Source organism: Nicotiana sylvestris, chromosome 5, assembly GCF_000393655.2.
Source record: "Nicotiana sylvestris chromosome 5, ASM39365v2, whole genome shotgun sequence".
Lineage (NCBI taxonomy): Eukaryota > Viridiplantae > Streptophyta > Magnoliopsida > Solanales > Solanaceae > Nicotiana > Nicotiana sylvestris.
The window spans coordinates 83,839,174-83,857,169 of NC_091061.1; the positions used below are offsets into that span (position 1 = coordinate 83,839,174).

At 36.8% G+C, this 17,996-nt stretch overlaps 1 protein-coding gene across 1 annotated transcript; it reads left to right on the forward strand.

Annotated features, from left to right (window-relative positions):
* The first annotated feature begins 249 nt into the window (after nt 1-249).
* LOC104246519 (proline transporter 3-like) lies at nt 250-5,609 on the forward strand. Its single transcript, XM_009802330.2, has 7 exons — nt 250-603; nt 1,439-1,663; nt 1,783-1,877; nt 2,026-2,215; nt 3,821-3,945; nt 4,619-4,834; nt 4,946-5,609. Exons 1-7 carry the CDS (start codon nt 489-491, stop codon nt 5,321-5,323), a joined length of 1,344 nt encoding a protein of 447 aa, XP_009800632.1. The 5' UTR covers nt 250-488; the 3' UTR covers nt 5,324-5,609.
* The last annotated feature ends 12,387 nt before the right edge of the window (nt 5,610-17,996 follow it).

Here is a 17,996-nt window from a genome sequence, read left to right on the forward strand (position 1 = left end):
CATTTCAACAAAAGATATTTGTGAGAGAATACTTACTTCTCCCGTATAAATGCCGCGAGAAGTGTGAAACCAAAGGTATACACTTGGTTACCTGCACCTATCGTGACAGAAGCGGTAGAAATTTTTTTGTAATCCAATTCCGAATTCCAATATTCCATACGCATCTGTTTGTTAAAATAAAAAAATAAAAATAAATAAAAACTCAATCAAACGTCTTTATATAAGAAGCCCACTTGGGTTTCAAGAATCATCAATAGCCCTGCGAATTTCATGGAAGAACACTAATTCTTTTTGTGTGTTGGGTTCTTTGTATAAAGTAATATCTCCACCACTTAACCCCATTCTGCTTCACACCGATATACGCAACCCTTTATTTGCTTATAATTGGTGTGAAGTCTGAATTCTGCCATTGAATTGAATTAAGTGGGGGGGCTCTGGCTTTGGAAACCGTTTTGCTCATTCAAAGAGAAAAAGAAGAGGAGTTTGTAATGGAAGATGAACATAATAACGGTGTTTATGGGCAAAGCCCTTCTTATCGTAAGGAGAAAACAGAGGATGAACACTCTGTTGTGATTCCTGATACTGCCCATCAAGTCAGCAACGGTTGTTTCTCTATCCCCCTTTTTTTGGCTTATTTTGCTCTTTGATTTTTGAATTTATGTATGTTTCTTTGTGGGTTTGGTTTAAGGTTAGATTACATTTGTTAAGGGTCTTTTATGGAGGTTTTATTTTTATCTTCTCCATTTTTGCTCAGCCTGCTTTGTTGTGTTATGGTATTTTGTTGGAAAAAACAACAAGAAGAAAACAAAAAGAAACATAACTATATCCTCCTTCCATTCGTTTTTTTTTGGCTCCTTCTTGTCTTCGTTTTTTTTTTTTTTTTGTGGGGTTTTATTAAGTTTATATTAATTTTGTTTAAGGGTCTTTAGGGAGGGAATTTTAGAAGATTGAAGCTATTAGTGAATTTTTGCTCAGCCTGCATATTAGCAACCTTAAATTCATTTTTTGTTAAGAGCATTTTGGGCTTGCTTCATGGGGTCACGTTTTCTATAAAAATTTATTGTAATCTTTGTTTTCGCTTCTTTGTGTTATACTATTTATTTGGAAAAAGAAAAAGAGAATGATAATTCTTGGTCCTTTCTAATGAACTTTTCGCCCTCTTCCAAATGGCTAAAGCTTTTCATGTGTATCAGGTGCATGAAAACTTCTTTTGTGGTAATTGAAAAAAGGAAAGTTTTCAAGCGCCTGATACACATGAGAAACAAGTAATTTTTCTGTTTTGTTTCTTTGAAAGGTTTAAAAAGAATTCTGTGATGCATCATTACTATTAAAAGAACTTTCTTTTTTTTCTTCTTTTTTTGGTTTTTTCAATAATTGTATCTTTGGCTTGAATGCCTATTGACTCTTTTGTTGATTCATTTGTTTTGCAAATATGTAGACTCATGGTTTCAGGTAGGAGTTGTTTTGAGCATGGGTGTCAACAGCGCATATGCACTAGGATATTCTGGAACAATCATGGTTCCTCTAGGTTGGATTGGCGGTGTAGTTGGTTTAGTTTTGTCCACAATTGTCTCTTTGTATGCAAGTGCTCTTATGGCTAAGCTCCACGAAGTTGGAGGGAAGAGGCATATCAGATATAGAGACCTCGCCGGATTTTTGTATGGTATGAGCAATGAAAAAAATACAACTAACTGATTTCATGCTCCCGACATCAATAGCTTGTTTTATTGCTTAATTGTTTCTGCAGCTTTAATTTGAACTGAACTTATTTTGTTGCTGCAGGTCGGACTGCTTATATGCTTATATGGGCATTACAATATGCGAATCTCTTCTTGATAAATATTGGATATGTCATCATGAGCGGTTCAGCCTTAAAGGTTAGAAATAAATTTTCCCTCGTGCAGCCTTTTTTTTTCTTTGGATAATAATTAGATAGGCTGGACAAAGTATCTCTATATGTTTTAAGTGAATAGAAAGTCTTCAAACATTTTTTCTGATTCATGCGTTCCTTGAGTTGCTTGCCAGGCTTTCTATGTTATCTTTAGGGATGACCATCAGCTAAAGCTGCCACACTTTATAGCAATAGCTGGATTAGCATGCATCCTCTTTGCCATTGCAACACCACATTTATCAGCACTGAGGGTTTGGCTCGGGTTTTCAACACTGTTTATGGTACTGTATCTCAGCATAGCATTTGCGTTGTCTGTTAAAGATGGTATGCTACTTCCTCACTTTAATATTTGACTAGCCATATGAACACAATGCAAGCATGTGACAAAAGTAATATATTACATTAATTAATTTTATTAGTTCACCGAACTGTGGAACATGTAAAATAACATACAAACAGAGGTAGTTGTAAACCATAAAATTATTGAGGTTATTACAAAATCAAATACAATGTGACTAATTTAATATTACATTCCAAGTCGCAATTGACTATAATTTCATTGAGGGTAAAATTTGATTATGTAATTTGACCAAAAAACTTGTGGCTATAATTGTCAAAAATGTCGATAAGTTCAAAATGTCTCTGTGCCAATTCTCAGTTCTGGTATGAGTATTGCCATTTGTCTAAGTAATAAGGAGCCCTATTTTCAAGTTGGTTACATAATAGACCTGCAGGCTTTCGGTGCTTATGATGTAGTTTTGATTTCCTCCGCGTTACAAAAATTAATGCATGCTTGAGGAAATCAATTGTGTTAAGCTGATAGCATAATCAGATAAATATTATTCATTGAAAGACATTTTCTAAAGAAGAATTTCTGATACTTAATTGTGTAAATATTAGAGTTAAATGCCAAGAGGTGTTGTTATGTCACATATCATCAGTTTCTCAAATTATACATGGGGAGGCTACTAGATTTTATCATCATACAATGCCAGTTTTGCTTTTTCTGTCAGTAGTTTCTAGAAAGTGTTCCAGAATCTCATGTTACAGTTAGTAGAGCTATTATGAAGGCGATGTGAACTACAATCCCTTACCCATATTATCATCATATCAGCAGAATATTTCACACATAAGCATCTACATATGGAGGGGCTTGTCTTGTTTGTCTACCTGATATGCAGTTGATGCCGCATTGGAGTTTTCCTTGATGTGCTAGAACCATGCTCTATATAAACTTGACGGTGTTCAGAACTAGTGAAAGGAAATCTTAAATTTTCAAATCTTATATGATCCCACCTTCGACTTAAGACTAAAAGAGGATGAAAATGTGGTCGCAGCAGTTGTGGGAAATCTTTCTTTTGGCCCAAAAACTACCTCTTAGACGGGGTTAGAAAAAATTGAATAAATCTAATCAGAATGAAGGAGAAGCAAAATTCTGTAATACGAATGATTCCCTTCTAGTCTCAGACGAGATCTTTCAAATGGAACATTTTTTTGTAGTCTCTCACCTTCTCTCCTAACCAGTCAAAGGGAAGAAATTAGACTTTTCCTTCCTCTATGTTTCTCACTTTTACCTTCTGAACTCTTTATCTTTTCCAACATTTCGTCATATGCACTTAATAAATTTGAACTATTTGCTTTTCTTCGTTTATAGCATTATTATGACTGTGTTAACCCTTCAATTTTGGTGTGGACTTGTACTTGGTTATGAATGTCTAAATATTTTTGACATGCATATCTCTGGGATATGGAGGCAGCTTTTAAATTTTAAGCAGGTCCTTTTGTTTTATGGAGTGACAAGGATCCCTTAGCTTTTTTCATTAGCCTGCCATTGTTTGGTCCTTGAGAATTAGTTGAAGCAGCTACACTGATATATACTTTAGCATCATCTTGCTTGTCTCACTGAAGTATCCGAGATCCGTATCACAGGTGTAAAGGCTTCTCCTAGGGACTACAGCATTCCAGGATCAGGAGCCAACACAATTTGGGCAATTATTGGTGCGACTGGAAACCTTTTCTTTGCATTTAACACTGGAATGATCCCAGAGATACAGGTTAGGAAATACATCCACCAACTTTTGTGATGAGTGCCATACTTTGTTATGAATTTTAAGTTACGTACAATGACTTGATTAGATCCTTCGAATCTTGTTATATGATCAGTATATCTGTTGCCTATGCTCAGTTAGATATCTAAAATTTTAACCAGTGGTTGCAGGAGTATTATCTATTTGATGTCAGCAGATTGAAACGGCTTCCTCATTATTGTATGGGATAGATTCTAAAGTAGTCGAAGTGAAATGTTTGGCACCATCGTTTGTAATTCAACTTTTCTTTTCTAAATACATTGACAGTTAGATAGCGCCCACTGGCACCTGATACATAAGTCAATCCGAACGTCATAGTTTGCGCTTTTTAGCTTCATTTTACGGGTCTCACTTGCTGATAGAATGATAGTGTCAGTTGGAGCTAAAATGTTCGCTTAATTAACTATCATCTCTAATGAGCTAAAATGGTTTTCTCTCAATCTTCATTGGTGTTGCTTGCGGATTGGGAAATATTCTATCTTTATTAATTTAACTGTTGAATGTGTCCCCACCGGGCATTATGAGAAAAGATATTTTCTGCAGAGTACTTCTGTTGATTTCTCTCCAGCTTTTCTGTTAGCTCTTAGTTTTCTTTATAACTGTCGTTTGATACAATTTTCTTGAATTTATGTTGCGACAGGCTACAATCAGACAACCTGTCGTTCGAAACATGGTGAAAGCTCTTAACTTTCAGTTTACAGTGGGAGTTGTTCCCATGCATGCTGTTACTTACATTGGGTATTGGGCTTATGGATCTGGCGTTTCATCCTACTTGCTCAACAATGTCCATGGTCCAGATTGGTTATTGGGAGTTGCTCACTTGTCTGCCTTCTTCCAAGCTATCATTACCTTGCATGTAATATTAATCACCTTGATTTTATTTGGAATTTTATTGTTTTTACCTTTAAAAAAGAACCAACAGTTGATTATTCTTCTCTAATAGTAGTTACTTTGCTTCTGGTTGTAGATATTTGCAAGTCCGACATATGAGTTTCTAGACACTAAATATGGAATCAAAGGAAGCGCCTTGGCTCCGCGCAATCTTGCATTCAGACTGTTCGTCAGGGGTGGTTACCTTATAATGACCACTTTCCTATCAGCTTTGCTACCTTTCCTGGGAAACTTCATGAGCCTTACTGGTGCTATCAGCACAATTCCGCTCACGTTTATACTCCCAAACCACATGTACCTTGTCGCGAAGAAAAACAAGTTATCAAGCTTACAGAAGAGTTGGCATTGGCTAAATATTCTGGTCTTTGGTTGCATGTCAGTTGCTGCATTTGTAGCTGCATTGAAGCTTACCATACTACAGACTCAAACTTACCATGTCTTTGCTGATTTATAGTTTTTCTTTCCGTTTGGGTGAATTGGAAGGTGTTCCAAAGGTCTAAATTTCTTTGTTAGCGACTTCTATTTGGCATTAATAGAAAATGCAATTTTGGTTGCATTGACGATGATCTGTCAAGCTAGCTCAAAATTCGAAGATATTAGCGACAGGTTTTGCGAATTGATGCGGCTCAAGCAATTATACTTATATCTATTTGTTCTTATGTTGTAAGAGCATAGCTCACTAGTGATATTGTTCGATTATGGCGTAGCCAATACATTTTATAATGGAGCTTTTGTGTCTATTATCCGTTTTTGGCGTCACAATTGAACTTATACCCACTTAGTGAAAAAGTTGCACTTCAAATGCACTTAAGGCCAAATAGGCCTTGAAGTATAACAAATGGTTTCATGCACTTAAGGCCAATAAGTCTGAAGTGAAAAATTATACTTCACATGCACTTAAAGCCAAAAGATCTGAAGTGCATAAACGTTTTCCTACACTTACGGCCAATAAGTCTGAAGTAAAAATTGCACTTTAGATGTACTTAAGGCCAAATAGGTCTGAAGTGCAACAAACGTCTTCCTACGCTTAAGGCCAATAAGTCTGAAGTCAAAAATTGCACTTCAGATGCACTTAAGGCCAAAAGGTCTGAAATGCAATAAACGTTTTCCTACACTTAAGGGCAATAAGTCTGAAGTGAAAAATTGCACTTCAGATGCACTTAAGGCCAAAAGATCTGAAGTACAACCAATGTTTTCACGCACTTAAGACCAAATAAGCCTGAAGTGTAAATTGCCTAGAAACAGAAATTTATTCTTTGAATTTTAACAATTCAATATACGATTTAATACCTAAATCTACTCCAAATGAGTTCAAATTCGAAACATAATCTCCAAATATCATCAAGAACAAACCCCAATCTTCAATTTGTAAAAACAACAATAAATCTAACGAACTCATTTTGCAATTAAAAAAGAAAAAAGAAACCCTAAGCAATAGTTACACAAGTAAAGCGCCACAACAGCTCATCATTGTAAAATATCATAAAGTACCTTAAAATATGTTCACAAATACCATATAGAAATTGTTTAAAAAGTGAGTACAAGTTAAAAATATTTTTAAAAGTAGGTATATGTTAAATGGGGACGACCAAATACGGCGCCAGTTCAATTTTTACTTTTATAATGTGTCACTGGGCTTTGGGGATTGCTTCATTAAGTACCACCATCTCTTTGGTGTTTTGTCGACGTGTGATGTGTCTAGAGTTTGCCATCATCATTTCAATGATGTGAGATTCGCCTAAGCCCAATTGAACATTGAGATGGTTATATAAAATTAATTCATCATCTATAACATCTATCCACCTCGTTATTCCAATCAATCGATTCATTCAGTAACTCTTAGATAAACTATTAAACTAATAAGAGTTGTATCGTTTAATTTCATTTAAAAATGAAACTTGAATTTTTATAGAATTAAAATAAAAATAATTTTTTGAATTTGATCATTTCTTAGATTTTGTTGAATTGTATCGTATTCATTTTCGATTTTAGAGCAAACAATTACCTAATAAAATTGTTCCTTTTACTTTAACTTAATTTAACTCATGCACTGATATCACATGTAATAACGCAGTTAATAGTGATATTGTCATCTTTGGCTTTAGGCTCACACAATTTTAAAAAACTTCACTTATGTATGAAATTTGGCTTCTTAAGTACCCAACATCACCTTCCTTTTGGATTTTGCCAATGTGAAATTCATCTATTGTTACACACACAGATATTGCTAACCATTTTGTTTGCTTTTGTAGTACTCTGTACGTAGTTTATGCAAGATTTGTATGTTTTTATGTTCAATAGAATTTGGAATTAAAATACGTATATTTGCAATCTTAATACAATCAACCGTAAAATGCCCTCAAATTAAGACACTTCACCTTAAAATGAGAATCTGACTTATATAAAACAACGTGCATGTATTAAAGTTCAATGTTTGGTTTTTTAGTGTCACAATTTTAGTTCACAAAATTTATGGCATATTTTGTTTGATTTGCAAGAATTATTTTGACATTGACATCTTTCATTGATCAAAACTTTTATCTGACCACACCTTCAAAAAGACAAAGCAATGTATAGGGCAGAGCACCAAATGTCACAATAATTATTATTCATCTAGTTATATTGCTTATTGTTGAGCTGAATAATTATTATTCATCTAGTACTGATATGTTTTGATGATTAACAAACTTGGAGCAATTATATTGAAAGAACCAAATTTCATGAACTAGTTACTATGCTACCGTACTAGTGTACAGAATTGAAACGGAGATGACGAAAGAACCAAGGTTATAACAGACTAATGCAGAATGCTGATCAAGTACGAATTCATATGCAAGTTGGATTCCATAGAAAAGCCTATTTGTGCATAACAAGGAATGATTGTAGCTGATGGAATCTGTAGTCAAAAGGGGTATCTATAAATAAGAAAAATGTGATGACCCAAAAAGGTCATCACTTGATTTACAAGTAAATTCAGTGTTTCGAGGTCTTAAAAGCTTCCTTTTATCTCACGTCGATTTGCGTGCACGGTCCGGGCGTATATCCGGAACGCTTTTATGTGAAAATCTTATGAAAATGCTAATTTGCCCTTTAAAAAATTAATTTAAGTTAACTTTGGCCAACATTTTGGGTAAACGGATCCGGACCTGTGATTTGATGGTCCAGGAGGGTCCGTAGAAAAATATGGGACTTTGGCGTATGCCCGGAATTGAATTCAGAGGTCCCAAGCCCGAGAAATGAATTTTTGAAGAAAATGTTTAATTATAATTATAAGAGTGTTTGGAAATTTAAATGTGTTGGAATTTGATGGTATCTGGCCCGTATCTTGGTTCCGGAGACCGATACAGGTCTTATATGGTATTTAAGTCGAGCCTGTAAAATTTGGTAAGAAACGGACTTGATATGACGTGAATCGGACCTTCGGTTGTTAAAATTTGAACTTAAGAGTTCTTGAGATTTCTTTGATTTTGATGCTCAATTCGTTGTTAAAGATGTTAATTTGGAGATTTGATCGCACGAGTAAGTCCATATGATGTTATTGAGTTAGTAGGCATATTTAGTTTGGAGCTCCGAGGGCTCAGGTGAGCTTCGGATAGGTTTTGGGATGTTTTTACACTTAAGAAAGTTGCAAATTTGCTGCTTTTGGTGCACAGACCTTTTGTGGTGCACAGACCTTTTGTGCATTGCGATCGCGAAAGGGAAATTGGGACTGGGGTGGATTTGTTCTACGCGAACGTGTAACCTAGATCGCGAACGCGGAGCACTGGGAGGGCTGCTCTACGCGAACGCGACCTATGGCACACGAACGCGTATGGTAAATTGGAGGTGGGCTAGGAAGTTGTCGTTCTTCTACGCGAACGCGTACGCTGGTCCGCGAACGCGAAGGTCAGGGGGGCCAACCCTTCGCGAACGCGTAGGAGAACTCGCGATCGCGTAAGTCCTCAACCGGAAGCCCTTCGCAAACGTGGCAGGCCCATCGCGAACGCGATGAAGGCCTGCCCGGTCTTTTAAAACAGAACCAAAAACGGGCAGAACTCATTTTTATCATATTTTCAAACTACCAAGGCCTAGAGGCGATTTTCTTCACACAAATTCATCCCCAAAATGTTGGTAATCAATTCTAAACTTTACTCTTTAAATTACCCAATATTTTTCATCACTTTTTAATCAAAAATCAAGAATTTTCATGGTAGAAATTGGGAATTTGGTAGAGTTAGGGCTTTTTGAATAATTGGAATTTAGACCTCGTTTTGGGGTCGGATTTCGAAATTAATTACATATTCGGGCTCGTGGGTGAATGGGTGATCGGGTTTTGGTCCGAACCTCAAGTTTTGACCTAGCGTACCCGGGGTCGATTTTTGAATTTTTAGGGAAAATGATAGAAAACCTATAATTAAGCATTGGGTATGAATTCTTTAGCATTTATTGATGTTGTTAAATTAATTTGGGCTAGATACAAGTAACTTGGAGGTGAATTCTAAAGGAAAAGCGGTGTTTGAGGCTTGAGTTGGCCGTGGAAGTTTGAGGTAAGTGTTTGGTCTAACCTTAGCTTGAGATAAGTGTGGTGACGAGTACCTATACGTCATTGTCAAGCATGCTCGTGAGTCTTAAATTGTAATCGTTGTGTTCTTAATAAGTACTACTAATGCCTAAGCTGATTGATTCTCCGTGTTGAGAAAGAATTATGATTATTCTCGTGATATTTGTTTATTGTTGAATATTGGTTCCAGTTGAGGTTTCATTCGTGAAGTTAAATGTTGGTACAAGTTTGGTTATAGTTGATTCCCTTGTCGGGACATATTTAATTCGTACTGTTAGTTCCCTTTCCGGGATGTGTTTATTCTCATTATTGATTCCCTTGCGGGGATATTGTTGTTTCCTTATTGTTCCCTTGCGGGGATTCTTTTGTGATTGGTGTTGAATTGTATATTGGGACCGGGTTTCACGCCGCAATAATATTATATGGGATCAGGTTGCACGCCCAACAAGGAATAATAAGGGAGGACAGGAGGGGTCGGGTTGCACGCTGCAATAGTGATATATGATTGGATCGGATTGCACGCCGCAATAGTGATATATGATTTGGATCAGGTTGCACGCCGCAACAGTATTATATGATTTGGATCGGGTTGCGCACCGCAACAGTAAAGAATAAAATTGGATATTGATTTGTTACTGTTTCCTTATTCTTACTGATGCGAACTTTAAAATGTTCTTTAAGTTTTTCTCCTGAGTTACTGTTGGTACTTGATATTCCTCCGCAGCATGTTCCCCTTCCCAGCTTTAACTGCTAGTTCCCGTTATTATTACTTGCCATATATACTTTAACTGCACAGACTTAGTTGGTAGTCTTGTCCTAGCTTGTCACTACTTCACCGAGGTTAGGCTCGACACTTACCAGCACATAAGGTCGGTTGTGCTGATACTGTCACACCTTCTTTTTACATACACCCCTGAAGAGAGTATACAAGGGAGTTTTTTCCAACTTAAAGTGACAATCGAAACGAGATTATTTTATTAAAAATTCAGAGTCGCCACTTGGGATAATTTTATGGCGTCCCAAGTCACCGGTTCAAATCCCGAATCAAGGAAATGATTGACTCTGTATTACAGTCCGTGAACCAGAAATTCGCGTAAGGAATTCTGTTAACCCGGGAGAAGGTGTTAGGCATTCCCGAGTTCCGTGGTTCTAGCACGGTCGCTCAATTGCTATATTCGGCTTAATTACTTGATTTTAGTACATGTTAAACCTATGTGCGAATTTTAACTTAACCGCTCTATTTAATTTTTAAGAATATTACAACACTGTTAAAACACGTCTTGAACCGCGTCACATAAATGCAGCCGCGATCTTCGACATATTTTGACATTGTTGGGATTTAGATTTGGGTCACATAAATGCGCACCCGAGTTTAGGAATTATGTATTATGACCATGCCATGGGAGTCGTACCCGTAGTTGTAATCATTTTATTATAGCACGTCTAAAGCAAACTACGGTGTTCATAGGTTGCAGTAGAAGCAATATAAAGATATAAGACTACTAAACTATAAACAAATAAGTTGCAAGAGTGCAGGACATTGAAATAGGTAGTCTGTAAATCAATATTGGTATCAAATCTAAGCAATTCTGCATTTGTACTTCTCTCGTCCCATGACAGATTGCAAATTATTGTTAACATATAAGTAGCAGCAGACAGCTGGGAGGATATGGAATTTCGATACAAGGAAATAGGAATGGAGATGTTATCAATTCCAAAGAGAGCTAGCAGCAAGTTGGTTCCATGTTGAATGCATATATTAAGCTTCTTGATTAGATTAAACACAACCTGCACCATCCTGTAATTCGTGGGATCTTCCAAACTATGCACAATATTTACTTGAATAACAGTGAATCAATTTGCTTACCCGGCCCATTTACTAAAACATGTGAGCAAATTAACATTAATTGGCCCAAGTCTTTTACCCCAATATATATATATATATATATATATATATATATATATATATATATCACACACACACAAAAATATATAACCAATCCCAGCAAAAGTTAAACAAAAAACTAGATAAACAAAATTATGCATTCATATACAAACGGTTTTCCATCATCACCCCAAAGCATTTATATATATATATGTAACCAATCCCAACAAAAGTTAAACAAAAATTAGATAAACAAAATTATGCATTCATTTAATCGGCTAAAGCATGGCAAGTAATAGTAATCAAAGTAGGAACAGACCTTCATAGCTAGAGGTTCCTTCAACACAACAAAGTAAAAGAAACTTTATGTTTGAGAAACAAAAATCGAGATCCGCACTTGAAACCGGTAAACATCAAACGGAAACCTTGACTTAGGACTGGAAAAACTCAGCTTGACCGAACCTCTCTAAACCGAACATCAACTGGGTTTTGACGGCCGTGGCAACGAACAATTTTGGATGGTTCATGTAACGCGACGTAGCTCGATTTTGGAAATGAACACTGCTGCATTTTTTGGTTGTTGCTCGGTCATTTTTCAGCTGTTTTTTGCCTAATTTTTTTTTTGGGGGGGGGGGGGGGGGCGCTGGTTTGGGGTTGTTTGCTTTGTGGCTGAAAAGGGAGGTGTTTTGGTGGTGAAACGGCGTGACCAGGATGGAATTTTGGTAAGAAGTTGCTGCTAGTTTTTTTAGGAAAATTCCTAATTAAGAGTGGTCATTTCTTTGTTATAGAATCGGAGGTCGTTGTTTCTGATCTTTGCCATTCCTTTATATATAGAGTCTAGGTTTAGGTATATTTTTATGTATTTTGCCAATTAGTCCCTAGGTCTTTTTGTGTTAAGTCCTTAGGGTCCTTTTTATTTGTTTTTGTTCCAAAGAAGAATCTAGAAGGGTCCCTAGGCTTAATGGACTAATCCGAATTGGGCCAAGAATTGGGCTCCAAAAACTCTTAAAATTGTGATCCAGTCCCTAGGCTTAATGGACTAATCCGAATTGGGCCAAGAATTGAGCTCCAAAAACTCTTAAAATTGTGATCCAACACCTTAATTGACTCATTTTAAAATAAGATAAAAATACTACACAATGCAAAAGCTAACATGAAACTATTATATTTTTTTTGTATTTTCAAAATTATATAAAGATAAAAATAAGGTACTATTTTTGTATTTATTTTTTATTTTTTTAGAATTATAAAAGATACATATTAAAGTATTTTTGTAATTTTCCATTTTTATGACGAAAATAAAGTAAAGAAGTCAAAAATAGTTGAAATAGCTATATTAGGCCTAAATTAAATATTTACGTGCTAAAATATGAAAAATCTTGGGGAGGGTCAAAAATCACATGTCTACGCCCCTCTTTGACAGGAAATACGAAGTGTTTTCAGACAAAGAACGACTAGACAGGTTTTTTGACCCGACCCTTATTTGGAGGGACTAAAACTAAGAGAAAAGGGGAAAGTGGCCGAGCCTTGGTATCTGAGCTGCCTACATATCCTTGACTATAAAGGAATCATGACACGCGTAGTTCAGAGGTGAGTGAGATGATGGAGTATGCTGAAGTAGAGAGCCAGTTGAGGTGCCGTTCCGCCGAGGTTCCGGTCCGCGGTCCTGATGTTACACCAAAAATCAAACATGAAAAAGACTAGCTAAGCCTATCAACTACGAGTTACAAGATTCCTATCTATAAGTCTTCTGAAGCTTGATCTTGAGTCTTGAGTGGTTCTTCATGCAGACTTTAGATTTGAACCTTGATGCTTGCTAGTTGCAGGTGCTAGTTCATCTTTCTTCAGCTTTTCGGACTAAGACCAGGCATGCAGTGCTTGTGACCTCGGTCATGTCTTGAGCGGCTCACATCCTTCATCAACTTATGCATTTGGATTCACTTCTATCTTCTTCTTTTTTTATTATTCTAGATTGTGACTAACTTCTGTTGATCATCTCGGACTTTTGACTCGCATTCCTGCCGCGAGCTTCTTTTGTTGCTGACTTGAATTGTATTCTGAAGTGAATTCCCTTGTTTTCCAGGTGGGTGCCTAATTGCCAAATCTTGAACTGTCTTCCTTCAGAACTACTTTCCCTTGAAACTTGAACTGTCTTTTCTTGTTCTCTAGGTGGACGCCTGATTGTTGAATTTGAAATGTATTCCCTTGTTCTCCAGGTGGGCGCCTGATTGCTGAACTTGAAATGTATTTCCTTGTTCTCCAGGTGGACGCCTGATTATTGAACTTCAAAAATAGACAAAAACAAAGAAAATTTTTTGCCCCAGTTTGGGGCTGGGCGCATCCGTGAGTGTTAATCGAATCATGTTACCAGAGAATCTTAAAGAATTTTAAAAGCTAGATCCCATTATCCAGGAGGATCCTGAAAACTCCTAGTTATATGACAGTTTTAAAGCTAAGTTATATTTCCTAAAGGTAAGACTTCCGCTAAATCTTGTTATCTATGAAGACCTTAACTAAATTTCATTATCCAGGAGGGTCCTGAAATTTAAAATCAAATCTCATCCTAAGGGTGAAAATTTCAAAGCTAAATTCAACTTCCTAACGGTGAAACTTATGCTAAATCTTAGCATCTAAGGGAGGTATTAAACTAAGTCCCATTATTCAGGAGGGTCCTTAAAATTTCAAATTGAATCTTATCCTAAGCATGAAAACTTCAAAGCCAAACTTATATTTCCTCAAGGTAGAGCCTAGCTAGATCTTGTTACTCATGAACGTTTTGAATTTTCACTAAGTCCCATTGTCCAGGAGGGCTCTGAGAATTTTTAAAGTTAAATCCCATTATCCAGGAGGGCCCTAAAATTTTAAAATTAAATCTCATTATCCAGGAGGGTCCTGAAAATTTAAAAACTAAATCACATTATCTAGGAGGGTCCTGAAAACATAAAAACTAAATCCCATTATCCAGGAGGGTCCTGAGAACTTTTAAAATTAAATCTCATTATCCAGTAGGGTCCTGAAAATTTTAAATTAAATTCCATTATCCAGGAGGGTCCTGAGAATTTTAAAAACTGATTCCCATTATCCAGGAGGGTCCTAAAAATTTTAAATTAAATCCTATTATCCATGAGGGTCCTGAAAATTTAAAAACTAAATCCAATTATCCAGGAGGGTCCTGAAAATTTAAAAATTAAATCCCATTATCCAGGAGGGTCCTAAGAATTTTAAATTAAATCACATTATCCAGGAGGGTCCTGAGAACTTAAAAACTAAATCTCATTATTCAGGAGGGTCCTGAAAACTTAAAAACTAAATCCCATTATCCAGAAGGGTCCTGAAAACTTAAAAACTAAATCTCATTATCCAGGAGGGTCCTGAAAATCAAACATCAAGTCTTATCTTAAGAGTGCCAACTTTTATGGCTGAATGATATTACCCTACAGCAGAATTTACGCTAAATGTTGTTATCTAATCGAATCTTAAAGCTAAGTCCCATTATTTAGGAGGGTCCTGAAAACTCCTAATTAAATCCTATCTCGAACATGCAAACTTCTGAGCCAACTTATATTCCTTTGGGATACACTTATGCTAGATTATTCTACTCATGATTGTTTCGAACTTTGAACTAGGTCCCATTTTTCAGGAGGGTCCTGAGAACTACAAATTAAATCCCATTATCCAGGCGGGACCTGAAAATTAAACATCAAACCTGTCTGGTGCTTGCCTTTCCCCTGCGGAGGATTTCTCCGGAACAACCGAACTTTTCTGCCCCTGTTTCAAATCAAAAAAAAATCTTGTCAGTTTAAAAATGTGGTGGTTGGTTTGTGGCTTGATTTTGATGGCGATTGCTCCTTCACTTCCCATGATCACTTTGGTTTCCACTCGAAGACCTTGTTTGTTTATTAACTAACCACTTTCTCTGTCATCCTTACCACATAAAATAACTCTTCTCCGTTCAGATCCAATACCCTCTATCTGTTGCATTACTCATGAACTGACATTTACCAACCTTTGTGTCTCACATGAATCCCCAAAGCATATTGATTGTTACCAACTCAGTGCACACGTTGTTCATTCCTGATTTAAATCACCGGCCTTGACCTTAAGGTCTATTGCCCCATCACTTGCCATGATAACTTTGATTTCTGCTTGGAAGATCTTGCTTGTCACTAGTTCACCAACCCAAATTGTCAATCTTATCACAGAAAATACCTTTGATCCGTTCACACTAATCCTCCATCTGTTGCATTGTTCATGAATTGATATATACCAAACCTTTATATTTCACATGGATCCCAAAGCATGTCGATTGTTACCAACTCGGTGCGCTTGTTGTTCTTTCCTGACTTATGACACTTTGATGTGCTAGTCAGATCCCATTTTGTGCAATTGGAAAGCTGGTGGCAATTTTTTGAAGTCATTTCTCACTTGTTCTGACCAAACAGACTCAGAAAGAGGAAGTAAACAAGGCAAAAGGAACAGAGTAAAGGACAATGGAAAGAGATGATTCCTAACAAGAAAACTATAAAGTAGAAACCTATCGGATGTGGATACCAACTCTAATGACCATGACATGCACCTGTGGCCTATTCTGTCAAGCAAGCCTGATGTTCAACCCTTGTTGTCTTTTAAACCGTGAAACTGGGCTTCAATGCTCTGATTATCCAATCTGATTCACAATCCTTCTTCGACTTGTAGTGCCCGAAGGGTTTTCACCATCAAGTCTCTCTCATTTTGTTCTTTTTCTCAACTTACCATCGCATCAAGGTGCCCGTGAAGGTTTTCACCAATAAGACTCTCTCATTTTTTATTTCTTTCAGCTTTCATCGCCTTACGATGCCCGTGAGGGTTTTCACCAATAAGACTCTCTCATTTTTCATTTTTCCTTGCTTGGACCAGAGTGCTGCCCCTGATATGATTCACCTCTACTCGCTTGACTTGACATCTCTCGAAGACTGATCGGAAGGTCTTTCTTTGGACCGTAATGTGGGCTTTTGGTCAGGGTTAGAAAGAAAGGGTATAAAAGGCTCAATACAATTTAACTGGGTTCAAAATTACAACTTTTGGAATCAGATTTCCTGCAACAACCACAACTTTTGCCCCAGTTTCTTGCTTGGGGACTTTTGGATTTTATTTCGATGGAACCAAACCGTGAGGCTGCCTACATATCCTTAAAAGGAATCAGGTTGAACGTAGTTCATGTCATAGGAATTACTTTGTTTGTTGTGATTTTTCTTTTCTTTTTCTTTCTCTTCTTTTCTTCTTTTTGTTTTTCTTTTTGTTGTTTTTTCCTCTCTTTTTCTTCTTTTTTTTTTCCTTTTTCTTGTCACTCTTTTCTTTTTCTCTTCATTCTTTTCTTTATCTTTTCTCTTTGTCCTTTACTTACATTTTGCACTTGCGTTTCTGACTGACTCCAAAAGAGGGGTATGAAAAAGAAATAAATAAGGCTCAAAAAGGGTAACAAAGGATAAAGTGTTTAGATAGCAGAACAAAATGCCTTCGTCATTCCAATCTTCAAAACATGCCAAGTACAAACAAACACAACTTAACCAAAGAAATCATACATAGTATCTTTTGACCACATCAGAATTGATAGCCACTTCTACACATTTGCCTTCTACATCTATTAAATACAAAGCACCATTGGACAACACTCTCACTCTCATTACCACGAACGCCCCCCTGTAAATGTAGGGCGAACTTGCCTTTAGCTTCGACCCGATGCAGCAAGATGCATTTCAATAGGGTTTCTTTATGTTCTATCTGCCCCAGTTTCACACAATTCGGGCTTGAAGTGATCTCAAAATGCCTTTACTTATTTCCCTCAAATGTCCTTACATCTTCAACATTGTTTTATTGCTTCGTGATTAAACTGACTTTTAAAACCAGGCTGAGAGTTACGCGTGCATGTCATGTTACTAGAGTCAACAGGAAAAGAACTATAAAAAGAAAAGAGAACTAAACGAAAATGACTAGAAATCACAGAAAACAAAAAATTGCATTAGACAGATGGTGAAAGGGTTTGGACAACAAAACAAACAAACAAAACTGGGGTTACAAACCTAGAACAAACCTAGACAACACTAAACGGGCTATTATGGCTAAACAAACTAAGCAAAATAAAAGGATAGAAGGGTTTGAGTCACAAGACAATATCCGGATTACAACCCTGAAATAACTCGGACAACAGAAATGACAACAAAATAAACCACCAAAACTCCTCCCTGGCAAACCAAGAAAAGAGCATCTTTCCAATCATCTAACTCAACATATTAGCCATTGACTTCTGCATCAACAATGCTAGGACCTTCACAATCCTCCATCACATCGTTCTGAACCGATTGTCTTTGGTTCCCTTTGCCTGCTCATTCTTAGGATCAACCTCTGATAGCGCTGAAGTCTTCGTAGCACGTGGACCTCCAAGGATCCTAGAAGAATTCTCACATTCCTTTTCAAAATAAATCATACCCACCATATGCGTCTCATTATGCACAGGTGACAGACTTTGGCTAGTGTCTGCTGCATATGGATTTTGCACGACAATGTCGCTTGCATTAATAAGCTTCTGAATTGTGTTCTTCAGATTCCAACACTTCTCTATGTCATGCCCCGGGGCATCCGAGCAATATGCGCACCTTTGAGAAAAATCAAACTTCTTTGGAAGAGGGTCTGGCATTTTTATCTGGGTCGGCTTCAACATGTCCA